Genomic DNA, 18,168 nt, shown 5'->3' with positions numbered 1-18,168 from the left:
TGCTGTGTAACATGGTACAGATAAACAACACATGCATTTAGTTCTCAATCTGCTGTGTAGCATGGCACAGATAAACCACAAGTGCATCTAGTTCTCACCCTGCTGTGTAGCATGGTACAGATAAACAACACCCTCATCTAGTTCTCACCCTGCTGTGTAGCATGGTACAGATAAACAACACCCTCATCTAGTTCTCACCCTGCTGTGTTCGATGGCACAGATAACATCGTCATCTAGTTATCATCCTTGTGTGTTGCATGGCACAGATAACACCATCATCTAGTTCTCACCCTGCTGTGTAGCATGGTACAGATAAACAACATGCACATCTAGTTCTCACCTGCTGTGTAGCATGGTACAGATAAACAACACGCATCTAGTTCTCACCCTGCTGTGTAGCATGGTACAGATAAACAACACCCTCATCTAGTTCTCACCCTGCTGTGTAGCATGGCACAGATAAACAACATGCACATCTAGACAGCCACTCCATGCATCCCCCTTGATTCCATATCAGGTGACACATGGCTACTAAGATGCATATGGTATCTATGTCCATGCAGTAGCATTTGATAATGTCCTGTTCATGTAGGTACTGTATGTTAGCCACTGGAAGGGATGCTTCTAATGTGGAAGGTGAAGACGGTGAACACTGTGGACAGTGGCTCCAAAGGCGACCACTAATAAGTGATTTTCTGCCAAAGCTGGCATTACTGCTAGACTTGTAGTGTGATTGATGATCCTACACACTGGAAAATCCTGGGGTTCAGAATATATGATCGCTAGGGTTTATCACACTAATTGTATACTGTTCTGAATCACACTGCCGTGCTTTATTTTACAATATGCATATGTGACAGCTCTCATTAGCATGTTGACACTAATTCATGTACGACTATGCAGTCATTTGCATGCAATGCAGGCGACTCTATTTATACTGCAGAGCAATTATGCTACATGTGCCTCTGAATTGCCCTTTCTCTGTGTTTAACCATTCCCCATGCTATTTCTCTTAGTCCTGTGCAAACCCCTCCTACACCTCCAACTTATATATGCCAACTCCACAGTTGCATCAACTCAAAGAAGAGATAACTCTCTCTAAAAAGTGAATCATTGCTGAGACACACTTACAAATTGCACTGGTAATGATTTCCTTTGGTAAACCACAGCATTTGGAATTATGCTGTTCACCATTTTTTATTTTTTTGCTCGCTACTGATGCTCTGGAAATTTGTCCTCAGGACCATTTTCTACTATTAAGCACTTTAAATAACCACTGCAGTGACTTACTGAAATATTTTTCAGCTGTTGCTGCAAAACTTGGTAGAATGAAAACAACATTTTAAAAGAGGATCAGGAAATGTTGCACATTTCACTAACGAGCACATTTATATAAACAGGAAATAAATACTGTAGTTGCTGAAAAATTAATACTTTAAAAATGGTGTTTCATGATTTTGCATTTATGCACATTTACTTTAGGAAAACATGATACAGCATATGATATTTGTGCACAGTTCTGTGTCGACAGAGTGAAAACTCAGATTGCAGTACATTCGAACTCAGCAGGTACACAGCAGGTGATAAATAAAAGGAAAATAAAGGGATAAAGGAGATAATGTGCATGCTTTATTGAACAAAGTTTTCTAAAACTAAATAAAAACTCACAAAAAAATACTAGACATGATTTAGCTGTTTCCAGTCTCTCCAGCATAGCTACATAAAATCACATTTGCTCTCTCTCTGTACTTTTGTTATTTATGGTTCAGAACCAAAAGTAATAGACAGTTATGCTTTCTTTTTATGATCGATCCTCATCACTAGGACAAATAAAACATAAAAGCAATGCTGAATGAAGCTCATTATTTCTGTTAAAATGAGTAGTAACACAACTGACAACACTATAATTGTCTGCCATATTCACTCCTGATTCTGGTCCAGGGAAGTATGAATGAAGTTGTAATTATGTCTAATCTCCAAGTGTATAATACTTAAAGCTATTTATAAAGTTTCTGGGCCTGTGAGTCTGTAACATTTCAAATGCAAAAATGCAATATTCAGCCATATACAATATACTATAACATTTAATTTCCTTGTCTTGTTTTCATGATACAGTAGTTGTAAAACACTTAAGAATAAACTTCAGTGTTTAATAACCTAGAAAGACTATCTCTTAAACTTACCTGAGCAGGATCGACGTCATTTAGCATCACCAGCGACGTACAGTGGTAGTCCAGCACTAACCGCCAGAAATCTTTGACCGTGTTCGGAAGGGGATGCTGTGTAACAATAAAAGCTGAAGGCTGTTTGTAGCTCTACAAGAACAAAGAATAAATAATCACTAACTGTAAATTACCTGTCACCAGTCCCTGCAAAGCTTCAATTTGTGGCAGGAATGCACATTCTACATAGCTTTTATATAACACTAAAGGGACAATTTATCAATGCTCTATTTTAGGTGCATGGTTAACTAATGCATTTTTGTTGTTCACTGCAATTACATCATTTATCCAAAGCTATGTTTTAAAAGCAACTGTAGCTTTTCTCTTTGCAGGCAAAATACCTGGTTAATGATACCTTCAACATTAGCACTCATCTTTCAGGGCTATAATGTGTTTGTGAGAAAGAAAAAAAAACATGACAGTAGTGCAAGGAACATAATTTTTTCCTGTAATTCAAGTAAAAGTTTATGTATTCTAGTAAATACTAAAATGCAGTGTTGCAGCTAATAGAAGGTGACACTCAGAAAAGTTGAACGTTTTTTGCAACATTTGAAATTCAAGAGACATTTTTCAACCAGTTTAAGCACCTCTTCTCTGTTACACACAGAGCAACTTACAGTTGCAATACCTGTTGCTTTCCTATTCATATATGTAGCCATCAAGTCACAATAAACAGATCAACTGAATCATGTTCTGAACATGAATAGGGACACTCATAGCATTAATCTGAAAATTAGCCACACTGCTAATCTTGGTAGAAACATACCCGCACAATCAGACAAATTTGGTTTCTGTATCTGTGCTAACTAACCAGTATTGATGAAAAAATACTGTTTTATTAGTAAATTGTGATTAATATTTATGATCTGAAACGTGATGAAATCAAGGATACTTGCAAAGGAGGAAAAGTAAAACATTGCCAAAGAACTTAACACTAGAGGGTCATCAGCTTCACAAGGTACGTACAAAGAAAGATTACTAAAATAAACTTTAGTAATCCTAAAATACACTCTAATTCATGCTCAACCAGAGAAACACTAAGTACTATGGGGAGTTAAACTTGTAAAATAACAAGTAAATGTTTACTAAAGGAACATGCTCGGTACAAAGTAAAACTAATTAACAAATATATAGTGTCAGAGGTAGATTTATCAGAGAATTAGCTGGCTTCTAAGAAAAAAAGCACAAAGGCAGGTGGAATGTGCTGAGAGAAACAACATGCAGCATTATACATTTATTTATTTTATTTTACATTTGTTGACCGGGAAAGTCCGACTGGGTTTATGCCCATTTTCAGCTGAGGCCCAGGGAGAAAAGCTCCATATATTCAGACATATGAGATTTACATAATATAAGAGTACAATCTAGCATATCAGATGAAAAAAAGAAACAGTATAATTATGGTAAAGACACAGTTCAACAGGAGAAATGACCTATACGTCAGAGTATAATATCACAAGGAAGGCTCCATATATTCAGACAAGCAAAATTTCACATAGTATAAGAGTATAACCTAGCATTTCAGACAAAAAAAAAAAAAACAGCGTATTTATAGCAAAGACACAGTCTGACAGGTAATGACATATGTCAGAGTAATAATAACAATATAAGGTGCAAGACATTTGCCTAGTAGTATTAATTTCTTACATAGAGAAAAGAGTAAGCATCGTACTGCAATCACCTGCTAGTTAAAGGATATGAAATAGTAATGAAACACTGATAACCTATTGACAGCTAATAGTAGAGCTGGCAGCTAATTGGTGGTACAAGAGAATGGGTGGGGGGGGTTAGTTGGGGTATGGACAAGAACATAGCCAGTGAGATTTTAGGTGTCCTTTAAGAGCATTTTTGAAGAAACTGCTGGAAGGGAGGGTAGTTATGGCAGTGGGAAGTGAGTTCCAGATTTAGATATGGAGGTTCACATGTAAGGAAATATGGCTTTAATAAAACAATTTTGCATGGGCTAGCTTAGGTTCATAGGTAAGTACTAGGCTATCTGCCCAAAGGCATTCATAAGTCTAGCCGGAATGTGTTGGCTTTCGCTGCCCCCTTAGATTAGTTCCTTGTGCCTCTGTTCAGCACAGCCACCGAAGTGATCCCTGGGGTAAACTTTCTGTTTCCCATCCACTCATCAAGGTTTCTCTTGAACAGTGTTAGTGAGGAGCTCTGTCTAATGAAGATTGGAATCTTGTTCCAGAGCATGGAAAGTCTCTGGGACAGGAATCTATCCCTCCAGCACGTCCCATTTATTGTTGTGGTGAGGTTTAGATCCCTAGAGTGTGTGGCTCGAGGGGATATGGTTTTCTTTAGGTGGAGCATGTCCATCAATTCTGGGTTGGACATGGCCTTGTATGTCAGGCACAGATCACCTCTGAGTAGGCAGTATGCAACCGAGTACAGCTGGAGTTTCTTCAGTCGAGTTGCATACCACATCTGTTTGAGGCCAGTGATCCTCTTGGTAAGGTACTTCTGTGGTCTTTCCAGCTGTTGCAGGTGTCTTGTAAGGTACATCCCAAATGGGGCATTGTACTGTATGATGGGTCTAATGAGTGATGCGTAGAGGGGCACAAAGACCTCTTTTAATCTGGATGCAAACCCTTTTGTGATTAGGTGGGCCACATAGAAGGATTTCTAACTACTTTGGCAATGTGATTATCAAAGGAGAGATTACTATCTACTTGGGTCCCTAGACCCCTTATTACGTCTTCTGTATTTAGGGGGCTACCACCTATGTGGTAGTTTGTGGGTACTTTGTTTTTTCCAAAGGGGATGACTATGCACTTTTTGGCATTTAGCTTGAAGCCATGGTTTTGACCATGCCTGTTTTGACAAAAGGCATCTGTCTCAGTGAGAACCTTTTGGAGGATGTCTGTGTCAGGCACAGATCACCTCTGAGTAGGCAGTATGCAACCGAGTACAGCTGGAGTTTCTTCAGTCGAGTTGCATACCACATCTGTTTGAGGCCAGTGATCCTCTTGGTAAGGTACTTCTGTGGTCTTTCCAGCTGTTGCAGGTGTCTTGTAAGGTACATCCCAAATGGGGCATTGTACTGTATGATGGGTCTAATGAGTGATGCGTAGAGGGGCACAAAGACCTCTTTTAATCTGGATGCAAACCCTTTTGTGATTAGGTGGGCCACATAGAAGGATTTCTAACTACTTTGGCAATGTGATTATCAAAGGAGAGATTACTATCTACTTGGGTCCCTAGACCCCTTATTACGTCTTCTGTATTTAGGGGGCTACCACCTATGTGGTAGTTTGTGGGTACTTTGTTTTTTCCAAAGGGGATGACTATGCACTTTTTGGCATTTAGCTTGAAGCCATGGTTTTGACAAAAGGCATCTGTCTCAGTGAGAACCTTTTGGAGGATGTCTGTGTCAGCCAGAGAGTCAATTATAGCCCCTAGTTTGCAGTTGTCTGCAAACCTGGTCAGCCATAGTCCTCCTGTGTTTGTCTATACCTCTAGGACTGAGTCCTGGGGAATGCCACTTGTAACGGTTTAGAGTCAGACCTAGCTCCTGCAACTCTTACCATATGGGTTCTGCCCATGAGTCAGTTGGCAACCCATCTCGTGACGTAGGGGTTTATGTTCAGGCTGGTGAGCTTTCTATAATACCAGAATGGGGAATGGTGTCGAAGGCCTTTGCGAGGTCTATGTAGGCTCTGTGGACCACCTTTCCTTCATCTATAGCCTTGGTAAATGTCTCAAAGAAGTCCACCAGGTTTAGGAGGCATGATCTGCTCTTAACAAAGCTGAACTGGGTAGGGTCCAGTGTTTGAAGGTTCCCAATGTCTCTGTTAATGAGATCCATGATGATGCGCTCCATAGCCTTGCAGACCAAGCTAGTCAGGCTTATAGGGTGATAGTTCCCGTGGTCTGTTGTGGCTCCACCTTTGTGGAGCAGAATAACCGTTGCTGTGCGCCACTCTATGGGCATGTAACCTGTGGAGAGGCTGAGTTTGAACAGTGTGTTTAGGTGAGGGGTTAGTTCATCTTTGAGCTCATGTAGGATGAGGCCTGGGACACCATCCGGTCCCATTGATGCTGTGTTTTTGGCTTTGGAGAGGGCTGTTTTAACCTGAGAGTCTGTGATTTTAGGGGCTCTACATTCTTCTGGTATGGTTATGTGCTCTTTTGGGGGTGAGAGGGGGGTGAAGTTTGCACTGAACCTGTCTGCCAGGATGTTGGTGATATCGGTCGGTTCAGTGTATTTTGTGCTATTCTGCACTAACTCCAAGCAGATCTGAGAATTGCCACTTAGATTCTTGACATAGCTAAAGAATGCCTTGTGGTTATCTTTGGAGTCCTTGGCAATTTTTCTTTCAAAGCTAGCCTTGGATGATTTTATGAGGGATCGTATTTTCTTGCTGATACTGATCAGGGATGTCTTCCCTTCTTGGGATTTTACTCTTTTCTGTACTAGTTTCCTCCTTCTATTGTATAGCTTGTTTATGGCAGTGGTCCACCAGACTGGTTTCCTTTTTTTGGAGGGGTGAGGCTTGGTTTTGCTTGGGATAGCATGATTCATGCATTCTTGTAGGTGCCCGTAGAGTGCATTGGTAAAGGATTTTACAGCCTGGGCAGCGTTATCTTTTAGCATGGGGGATTTGAAACTTTCCACCTCCATCTTAAGTAACATGAAGTTTGCTCTTGAAAAGTTTTCACGGTGGTTTCTTTGACTGGGAGTGGGGGTGGAATGTGGATATTCAGAGTGATTAGTTTATGGTCAGGTCTAACCAGCGAGGGGTTGACCTCCGGTGTGGAACACCAGTCGCCCATGTTGGTGATGACCAGGTCCAATATGTTGTCACCTCTGGTGGGGGTGTTGACCAGTTGATCAAGGGCATTTGAGTTTATAAATTCTAGGAAATGTTGGGCAAGAGAGTTAGTACTTGAGTAGTTCTCCCAGTTAATGTTTGGGTAATTGAAATCACCCAATATCAGGATGTTTGGTAGGACCTTTATGTTTCCCAGTGTTTCCAGAAATGCAGAATAGGGGTCCTGGGGCATGGTGGGTGATCTGTAGCAAGTTACAATTCGAATTGCAGTTCTGCCTGTTGTTAGTTGCACGTGGATGATCTCTGAAGCATCGTGCTGTGCCACTAACTTGGAGGTGAGGGTATCCTTGATGAATATAGAAACACCCCTGCCTGGGTTTTGGTCTGGGTTTTGTGGCCGAAATGTATGGTATGAGTTGTAGCCTGGTAGTGCTGGGGTGGTCTCTGGAAGAATGCCTTGTGGTTATCTTTGGAGTCCTTGGCAATTTTTCTTTCAAAGCTAGCCTTGGATGATTTTATGAGGGATCGTATTTTCTTGCTGATACTGATCAGGGATGTCTTCCCTTCTTGGGATTTTACTCTTTTCTGTACTAGTTTCCTCCTTCTATTGTATAGCTTGTTTATGGCAGTGGTCCACCAGACTGGTTTCCTTTTTTTGGAGGGGTGAGGCTTGGTTTTGCTTGGGATAGCATGATTCATGCATTCTTGTAGGTGCCCGTAGAGTGCATTGGTAAAGGATTTTACAGCCTGGGCAGCGTTATCTTTTAGCATGGGGGATTTGAAACTTTCCACCTCCATCTTAAGTAACATGAAGTTTGCTCTTGAAAAGTTTTCACGGTGGTTTCTTTGACTGGGAGTGGGGGTGGAATGTGGATATTCAGAGTGATTAGTTTATGGTCAGGTCTAACCAGCGAGGGGTTGACCTCCGGTGTGGAACACCAGTCGCCCATGTTGGTGATGACCAGGTCCAATATGTTGTCACCTCTGGTGGGGGTGTTGACCAGTTGATCAAGGGCATTTGAGTTTATAAATTCTAGGAAATGTTGGGCAAGAGAGTTAGTACTTGAGTAGTTCTCCCAGTTAATGTTTGGGTAATTGAAATCACCCAATATCAGGATGTTTGGTAGGACCTTTATGTTTCCCAGTGTTTCCAGAAATGCAGAATAGGGGTCCTGGGGCATGGTGGGTGATCTGTAGCAAGTTACAATTCGAATTGCAGTTCTGCCTGTTGTTAGTTGCACGTGGATGATCTCTGAAGCATCGTGCTGTGCCACTAACTTGGAGGTGAGGGTATCCTTGATGAATATAGAAACACCCCTGCCTGGGTTTTGGTCTGGGTTTTGTGGCCGAAATGTATGGTATGAGTTGTAGCCTGGTAGTGCTGGGGTGGTCTCTGGAGCCTTAAACCAGGTTTCTGTTACTGCACATTTATCGATTTTCTCCATACTGAGGAGTGCCTTGAGTGCATGCATTTTGAGGTTTAGACTTCTGGCATTGAGTAGCATTACCCTCAGTTTTTTTTACTTGTGCTATTTATGGTGGTGGGTTTGTTTTTTGAGCCTTACCTAAAAAAGGCACTATGGGGGTGGCAAGACCCTTGGCCAGTATTTGAAAGCCTAAGGGTGACAGGTGCAAGCCGTCTGTAGCAAAGCAGTGTGGCTTGTCGAGCATGTCATCCCAGGCTGACAGACACTGGATCCCCTTTGAATGACACCAGAAGCTTAGCCAATTGTTGAAATTGATAAATTTTTCTTTATACCATGGTATCATTTTTGGTGAGGGCAGGATGCTACTCAGGGTCAGGGTCAGGATCATACCGGCCTGGGCTACGTGATCAGAGAGCTCTTCCATGTCTCTTTTAATGTAGTCCAGGGAGGTATAGCTCAGGGCATTCACACCAACATGGAGAATGACAGAGTCATATTTGTACTTGTTCTGGAGTGACCTGAGTGCTTCTGTTATGTGGCGGACTCTGGCAACCGACAGGCAGCTAACAGTAACCTTCTCCTTGCTCAGCCTAGAGAGTGGGACGTCAGTGTTCCTGACTATAGATTCACCTATTACTAGTGTGTTGGGTATGTTATTTTGCCTTAAGGGCTGTGATTGCGTGGCACACTGGTTTTGTGAAGTATGTGTTTCATGGTTTGTGTTGGGGGGTGTAGGTTGTTTGGATGTCTGCTTTAGAGGTCTCTGTTGCTTCTGCAGATTTTTGTTTAGACCCTCCGTGTATGTTTTCGTGTACTTATATGTGTTTTTTGCCAGTGCTGGTTTCATAGATCTATGTGAGACTGGTGGTATGATGCAGCTAATTCCTTTCTCCTCTTGACTATCTGGTCCAGTCTTGGGTTGAGAGAGCTTAGTCTCCAGTTTGGCTTAATGTCATAACAAAATATTTTTGCATTCTAGTCATGACATATAAAGATTATTGCAGTTCTAAGGACTGATTTTAAATTCTTCTAATGTACATTGTTGAACACTGCCAGTAAAAATCTGCTTAGTCATGCCCTTGCTTGCACGCCATGTTCTTAATGCTAATGCCATTTTAAACATTATAAACTCAATGCAAATGACTTTAGGTCACTCTGGGTGTACAGATATATCTATATATCTCTATATATTGATCAGTTTACTGTTGAAATTGCGAAGTACCTGCAGTCGAATGGCATGTGTTCGAAAGGCCGAACTAGAAAACATCAACTAAGTGTAAGTGTCTCTGTGCTAATGTGGACATAGTTTTTAGTGCAGCAACTTGGAGTGAATGACAGAGCAATGCTGGCTTTTCAAGATGAAATATTTGCCTGCTCTATAGGCAAAGAGGGATCCAAACTGAAAAGTATTTCTACTGATACGAATTTGCTTCATTTTCTATGAAATCCTGTGTCCATTTCCATGCAGACTCCTTCAAAACGTTGACCTCATGCAATACCATTGTCAGGACTGACAGGACTTGTCAGTACAGTTCCAAACAGGACTTCACCTGTGATACATTTTAAGGCCTACATCAAATATGCACAGCCTCCATCTTACATTGCAGATTGCAAAATCCATGTCTGCCAATCATGTTTGCAACAGAAAATTTGGTTTTGAAAATTTCACTGGTTAGCTCAGTGCTCATACTTTTTTCACGTCTCTAACAACCCTTGTAGCTTGCCCAGGCACTATATGTCAGTTTTTGTTTTATGTTGCCAGGTAGCATTTCACCACAACCAGTGCAGAGACTCCAGGACAGGTAGTACATAGGATCATAGGAGATTACTAGGCTACTAACCCAGACATCATTTTAAGCCTAGCCATTTCATCCCAATGTAAGACTATAGAAATTAGTCAATACTCAAGATTGCATTTAGTGATAACTCTCCATGTCCAGGAGGGTTGTGGGCTCTATTCCCGATAAGAATTTATGGTGCCCCTCTACTTGTCCAGGTTCCTCTTGAACAGTGTCATAGAAGTGCACTGTTTCACATCAGTTGGTAGCCTGTTCCAAAGGCGCAGCAGTTGCTGGGAGATAAATCTGTCCCTTCAGCATGTCCTATTTAAGTTGCAGGCCATATTTAGGTCCCTGGAATGGGTAGCCCTATTTTCTTTGATTTACGGATATGCAGCAAGTTCATTGGGGTTGAGTCTTGGATTGCTCAGTAGGCCGGGCATAAGTCTCCCCTAAGAAGTCTATACAATATACAGTATAGTGACATGGACTTTAGTTGGTCTGTGTAAAGCACATGCTGCAACCCCTTGATCTTCTTTGTTAAACACCTCTGAGGTCTCTAATTGCTGTAGGTGTTTAGTATGGTACATGCCAAATGGGGTGTTATACTCAATTATGGGCCAGATAAGTGCCGAGTATGGGGGGGTTATAACTTTTTTTGCTCTCAAGGTGATGCCTTTACTGATCAAGTGTGCTACATAGAATGCCTTCCTTACTACAGTAGACACATGGTGATCAAAGTTAAAGTTGCAGAAAACTTGTGATCTCAGGTCCCTTACCACCTCATGGGTACTTAGGGTATTGTTGTTGATTTGACAGTGTGAGGGGACATTGTTTGTGCTGAAGGGAATGTTGATGCATTTCTTTGCATTCAGTTTGAGACCATGACTAATACAACAGTCATTGGTCTGTGTGAGACCCTCCAGGAGTATAATAACATAATTTGGGGATTCAGTGATTGCACCAGTTGTTTGCAAACTTGGTCATCCACAACCCCTTAGTTTTGACTTGAACTTCTGAGATGTATAAACCAAACAGTAGGGGGCCCAGCACTGACCACTATGGCACCCCACTGGTAATAGGTCTGCTGGTTGATGTGGAGTCACCCACTTTGATAGTGTGTGTCCGGATTGTGAGCCATTTGGCAACTCATCTTACAACAAAGGGGTTTACATGCAGTTTGCTAAGTTTATTGGTAATACCTGAATGTAAGATTGTGTCAAAAGCCTTTGCCAGGTCGAGGTATGCTGTGTGCACAGACCTGCCTTCATCAGAGGCCTTGGTCACATTTTCAAAGAAATCCACCAGATTTAATGGGCAGGATCTGCCGTTCATGAAGCCGAATTGGGTAGGATCCAGAGTTTGGAGGTCACCTATGTCTTTATTTATGAGTTCCATAATGATACGTTCCATGGCCTTTCAGATGAGGCTGGTCAGGCTTATGGGTCTGTAATTCACTGGCTCTATTGCTAGGCCACCTTTGTGGAGGGGAATAACTGTTGCTGTTCTCCATTCTGCAGGAACAAAGTCTGTGGTTAGGTTATGATTGAAAAGGGTACTTAGTGGTGATGCTAGTTCATGTTTTTGTCTGTTTAGAAGACAGCCTGGGATGTCATCTGGTCCCATAGAGGCTGTGTTTTCTGCCTTTGACAAGGTTGTGAGGACATGCTCTTCAGATATATAGGGTGGGGGTTGGGAGTTTTGGGGAAGGTTTGTTGAAAGTTAGGAGGGGATAAGGGAGTGAAATTTTCACCAAACATATCAGCAAGCAGGTTTGCTCTCTCTGTGGGTCAGTGTGTGTGTGATACCATTGGTCACTAGTTCTGCACATGCTTGGGTCCTACCATTTAGGTTATGTACGTAGCTGTAAAAGGCCTTATGGTTATTCTTGGCTGTACTTGCTAAGTTTCTCTCAAAGGGACCCTTGGAGGATTTGACAAGTTGTCTTATTTGCCTGTTGAGGCAGAGGAGAGTGCTTTATTATTGTTGGGGCTTTGCCTTTTTTTCTTGCACAGCAGCTTTCTGCATTTATTGTAAAGTTTGCTGATGCTGGATGTCCACCATGGAAGCTTGTTTTTACTTGGGGATCTGTCTTTGATTCTTTCTGGTATGGCTGAGTTTATACACTTAAGCAAGTGATTGTACAGGGTTTTAGTGTAAGCTTTGTCACAGTTACCACTTCCAGCTTGGGGTGGGGCTTGGAATGCATTTATACCTTCAGCTCAGTGGGTATAGTTTGCCTTGTTGACGTTTTTTAGTCTGATTTCAGCCTTTGTGAGTTCTGGTGGCAGTGCCACCTTGAAGGCACAGAAGCCATCAACCTTGACACACAGGATGGTTTCCACGCCAAAGGCTCAAACAGCAATAATGCTCAAACTCAGTACAAATGGTATCAGAACCAGAGACACTGACACCAATGCAAGAATAAGCACCAGTCGCAATGAAAAAAGCCACAGGGACCATAATCCACTCAGGGCATAGGTTGGACTACATGAGGTGCAAAGAATAGACCATTTGCTGTTGCTGTGAAAAATGGGGGAGGGGGAGAGGGGACATGAATCACAATTTAGGCCTTGATCAGGGCAATTATACCTGGTCCACAATCAGTGTAAACAGGATAGCTCCATGTTGACTTATTGACCTAAATGATGCAGCCTTAGAAGGCTAACTCTCTATATCACTAGGTCATTATCACTGTGAGGAGAAGCTACCAAATCTTCTCCTCTTTGTGCCAGCAGAAACGTTTTTCTGAGAAGCTCTGTTAGAGAAATCTGAACTTACTGTGAGGGCTAAATAGGTTATTTGGAGAAAAATTCCTGCTAGGAACTTTATGAGGTTTGTCCACATCCATTTGTTTGCCCCCTTTTAAATGTCTCTTCTTTCTTCTCTCATCTTCTTTGTGCTCCATCAGCTGTCTGACTTCAGGTGCTTTTCCACTGGACATATAATGTAACATCCTCCTCACCTGCATCACTTCTGCTTTGACCCTCTGTTCTCAATTGCTGCTTCCTTCTTATGTTTTCTACAAAACTAATTCACATTTGTTTTTCTACCCTGTTAATAACATTTACATGTTGTATCAAATGTCTATGTGAATATCTTCCTTCTGTCATTATGCTGTCTGGGAATTTCTTCTGTTTTATTTTTTGTGAATTTCTTTATCTCTGGCTGTGCCTGTAAATGGTCTCTTGTGATCAGTGTACTACCCTGGTAAAAAACAAAAGTAAATAAAACATAAATGAAATCCTTTAAGTATTAGCTACTAATGTTTGATGTCTAAAATTCTTGTAGATATCACATACTGCACTAAGATGACCCCCAGCTACATGACATACGACTCATGTGGTCTTTTGGAAGGGTGAATGGGATGGGGGTTCTTGTGCCTGTGCACTGAGAACTTAGAAAAGCCTGAGTCCTTGTCCTTCTTTTGGCAGCAAAGAAAATCCTTAAAGAAAAATAAGTAATCACCAAGGTATCCCTTTACAAAAATAAACCCTGATTTACTGCCTGTGCCCAAGTAACAGGAAGTGTCCAAATCTGAAAGTCAGCTGGCTATACTGAAATGACCTTTTTATATGCTCATCACTAGTAATTTCTTACATGATTCACCCATTTACACTTTACACACATCAGAGTTCTGAAAATATCTTTGTTTTCTTCTTTAGAGTGTATGGCATGATGCACTGATGGGTCTATCCCTAGCTTCAAGTATCTGGGAGGAGTAGTTGAGAAGAAGGGAAGTCTGGATGAGGACGTCAAAGCTAGAATAAGAGGGGCTGCAGCCAACTGGCACAGAGTGTATGACAGAAGAATGCCAAATAATCTGAAAAGTAAGATACAGAAAACAGTGGTGTGACCAGTACTACTGTATGGTAGAGAAACCTGGTCACAAAAGGCATATGACTTGAAGAAACTAGAGGTGATGGTGATAAAATCCATGAGGTGGGTGGTTGGATGCAGACTGTGGAGCAGAAGAAGAAATGAGGACATCAGAGCAGAAACCCAAGTAGCTTCAATTGCAAAAGAGATCAAAGAGAACAGATGACGGTGGTTCAGGTACTTGTGCAGAAAAGCAGAAGACAATCTGGTGAGGAAGATTTGGGACAGACAGGAGGAAGGTAAGAGGAAACAAGGATGCCCAGCAAAGAGTTGGATGGATTGTGTGAGCGAAGACCTGCAGCAGTCAGACATGAGTGTTGAAAGAAGGCAGGAGAATGGCACTGAATAGAGAGAGAGTGACCACCGACAAGACACCCTGACCCCAAGTAGAAAATGGATAAAAGCAGGTTGTTGGTGATGATAATGATGTGATTTTCAGGACTAGGAAAACAGGGGGCTTGAAATATATGCATTACCATTATTAATGAGGGTAGCTCATTTAGTGCACATCAATTTAGACAATACCTCAATGTCTTCAAGCTTAACCCTGGATTTAAGGGGATAAGGGATAAGTTTATGAGACATTGAGCTAGCTTTTATTTCCACTTTATCCCTTGATTTCATGCCCTTTAATGTTCCTTCCTCTTTGTGGAGACTTGATTGGCTATCACTAACCATAACAATTTTTTATCTGTAGTAACATAGCTGTTATTCTTGGCTGTCACTTGCAGCTTCTAAACAAAGTCTCAGTTAAGTTAAATGTTTCATAACTACTCTTTCAAACAAAATCCTAACCATTATATTAACAAATAAACACCCTTATTAAATATACTTTAACAAATGTTTTTTGCATATTTGTCCTTTGTTTTAGTATACACCAAATATATAAATACTCTTTTAAACCTGGGGCGGCATCTATTTGAAGTCTGGCTGGGATTTTGTAACTAAAATATGGATTTATATGAAAATAGGAAATTATTGTTAATGTTTTTTTATGTTTTTTGACTTTTAGATGCATTAATGTTATTTGATTGGCTTGGAGAAATCATGTGATTTTTTTTGTCTTTAAATATGAATGTGACCATTATTGTATCACTCTGATAAAGTCTGTTGATAAAGAAGGAAGTGCTAAATTTTTAATTTTTGATTAATTCACTGAGCACTACTTGTGTACAATATGGACTTTTTGTTTATAGGTATTTCTAACTTTTTTGAGGTTGTACTGTCAGCAATACAGATAATGTACTGTCTTTCACATTACCTAGCATGTAGCAATCTTTACAACTTCCCAAAATAAACTCCATGGAAAATGTATTTGATGAGCAATCACAAGTGATACATCTGTTTATTTATCTATAAGATCAACTTTAACTGTTTGTACAATTAATGAACACATCTCACATCACAAACACATAAACTCATGTTACAAAATGTTTTTTTTTTTTATAACTTAGTTATAACTATATTTTCTACAATTCCAGCAACTATTTGTAATTCAAGCTTTCAGCAGTCAAAGTCCAGCTGGCCAGAAACAACATAATTGCAGTGTCAAGCCACAAACCTGCTGACCCGTGACATAAGGAGCTCTGACTCGTATACCTTAATAATACAGCCAAACATTAAACTGCTTCACATTGGGGGAAACAGTTTAGCTTTTCTACCGTGTTTAAGCATTTGACCATTGTTACCATTTACAATGTCACAGTAACAACGTGCTCATGATTTTCTAAATTCTCTAAAAATGTTCTCTTTTAACTGGGATTCCCAAAACATACACATATACATTAGTATAACCCAGTGGATCCCCTTCTAATACTGGAAAGGTCATATTGTTGAATTTAATTTTGGTAAGATGAAAACTGAGAAAATGAAATACCCGAACAGCGATTTGTTCCCAGGTCAACTAAGCACTTACACAGTACACCCTTTTCTACACTGTAGTGCGAACCTGGAGGTGGTATGTTTAGTTGGGTGGGATGTAGGGGGTACAGCCGCATGTAGGTGGATTTTATTTACTCCAGTGTACGTTTTGTTGGATTTTGGGCAAGTACTTATATGCTCTGGGAAAAAATTCACCTTTCAGGTATTTCATTTTTGTGATTTTCATCTCATGAAAATGAAATTCAATGATGTGGCCTTTCGAATATTAGATGTAGATGCAACCTAGCAGATCCCACTAACACTATGCTTTTTTGCTTTTCTTAACAAAGAAGCACATCTAAAGCAAACAGTTCCTGCAGTACCAGTATAACCAGCAATGATTAAAACTAATTTGGCTTAAAGGTGCTGAAAATCAAAGGCAACTTATTTAAAGATAAAAAGAAAAGCAGTAAACAAGCACTTAAGTACGTCCGATTGTAACATGTTAAGGCACATGTCCTACAGAATGAATAAGATAATACTTACCCACACAGTCACACATGTATATTAACAAGTGCACACACACACACACACACACACACACACACACACACACACACACACACACACACACACACACACACACACATACACACACACACACACACACACACACACACACACACACACACACACACACACACACACACACACACACACACACACACACACACACACACACACACACACACACACACACACACACACACACACACACACACACACACACACACACACACACACACACACACATACACGCACACACACACACACACACACACACACACACACACACACACACACACACACACACACACACACACACACACACACACACATATTTTTTAATAAATGCACACACATATATGTACACAAACAGACAGACACACGTGGCTTACATCCATTAGTGCTGCATTAATGTAGTTACTACTTTCCCCATCGATAGTAATGAGAAATGGGAGACATCTGTCTGGTGGTAGCACATCCATACAACGATTCTTCTCATGGTTTCTGGGTAACAAGGCTATACTGCAGTCCTCCACCCGCAGAGTAGGAGTTACCATATTTAGTGTCTGTGGAAAGGGAATAAAAAGTTAGGACAAAGTTATTTGTTGACTCACTGAAGTTGTACCTGCAATCAATGTTCTAGTTAACAAATTTCTCTTTAGCTAATACTTTGCATTGACACTCATTTGAATGTTTGACTGAATATTTAAACCAATGCATCGTACATACAACTTGAGAATCAGTAATCATATTTATAAATGCAAATAAATAATAAAGTTGAAATGCTTTAAATTTTCTTTAACCCAGATCAAATACAGATTAAACATAGATTATCTTTTGACCACCACTGTTTGTATACATATCTTTTTTACTTCTGCACAAACGGCACAGTTTAGTACACCAGGTACGCAACATGTAAACAAGGAAGCCTGTATGACTTTTTTGCACTTTTACTAGGAAGTGAGGTTTATTTACATCAGCTTTATACTAGCAGATGTGGTTGCTGTTAATCTCTCAACCAATATCCATCATATACCTCATATCTTTAAAATAAGGGTCTCAATCAGAAGTACAAGACCCATTTTGTGAGTTCTGGCAGGGAAAACTAAAATGTTTAGTTTATATGCCACAAGAACATTTTTTAGATATGCAGACAGATATTTTAGTGGTGTTACTTTACGTTGCTATTTGACTACTGTTACATTCCCATAATTCATAATGCAAATATTAATAAATATATAATTAATCGATCAATTAGTTGATTCTAGCTAAAATTCTAAATTAGACAGCATTGATGATTCATGGGAAGAAATTGTCCATGCATATTAATATGGTTACATCATGCATTTCTACCTTTGTTTTGTTCATTTATTTACTGTAATATATTTTAACAAATAAATGAATGAATAAATATACAGAAAAAGTGTGAATATGCGATTCTGTGTATGTATGTATGTATATATTTAGAAAGTAGCACCAAGATTACTAAACCTTTGAGTAAAGGGAGAACTCAAAGATAAAGCAGTTTTCAGCTTAACATATGTGGGTCCATTGTTTCATTTGCATGGACATTGTTCTGAGCAGTTCTACTTCTGTAAAAAATGATCAAATGTTACTATTCAGACTCTAGCCAGAACAAAAACCTACATGTGAA

The 18,168-nt window shown here is 40.3% G+C and overlaps 1 protein-coding gene across 8 annotated transcripts in view; it reads right to left on the bottom strand.

Moving 5' to 3' along the window:
• Positions 1-18,168, bottom strand: part of PTPRM (protein tyrosine phosphatase receptor type M) — a 4,358,319-nt gene that overhangs the window by 152,761 nt on the left and 4,187,390 nt on the right. For all 8 annotated transcript variants that reach the window (XM_044066519.1, XM_044066517.1, XM_044066518.1 and 5 more), the window contains 2 exons: positions 16,907-17,080; positions 2,184-2,315 (listed from right to left, as the gene is read on the bottom strand). In XM_044066519.1, the coding sequence (XP_043922454.1) occupies positions 2,184-2,315; positions 16,907-17,080 (306 nt within the window). The remainder of the gene's footprint in view (positions 1-2,183; positions 2,316-16,906; positions 17,081-18,168) is intronic.

Source organism: Protopterus annectens, chromosome 3.part1 (assembly GCF_019279795.1).
Source record: "Protopterus annectens isolate FY-2018-M chromosome 3.part1, PAN1.0, whole genome shotgun sequence".
Lineage (NCBI taxonomy): Eukaryota > Metazoa > Chordata > Ceratodontiformes > Protopteridae > Protopterus > Protopterus annectens.
This window is presented reverse-complemented; position numbering and strand designations above follow the sequence as displayed.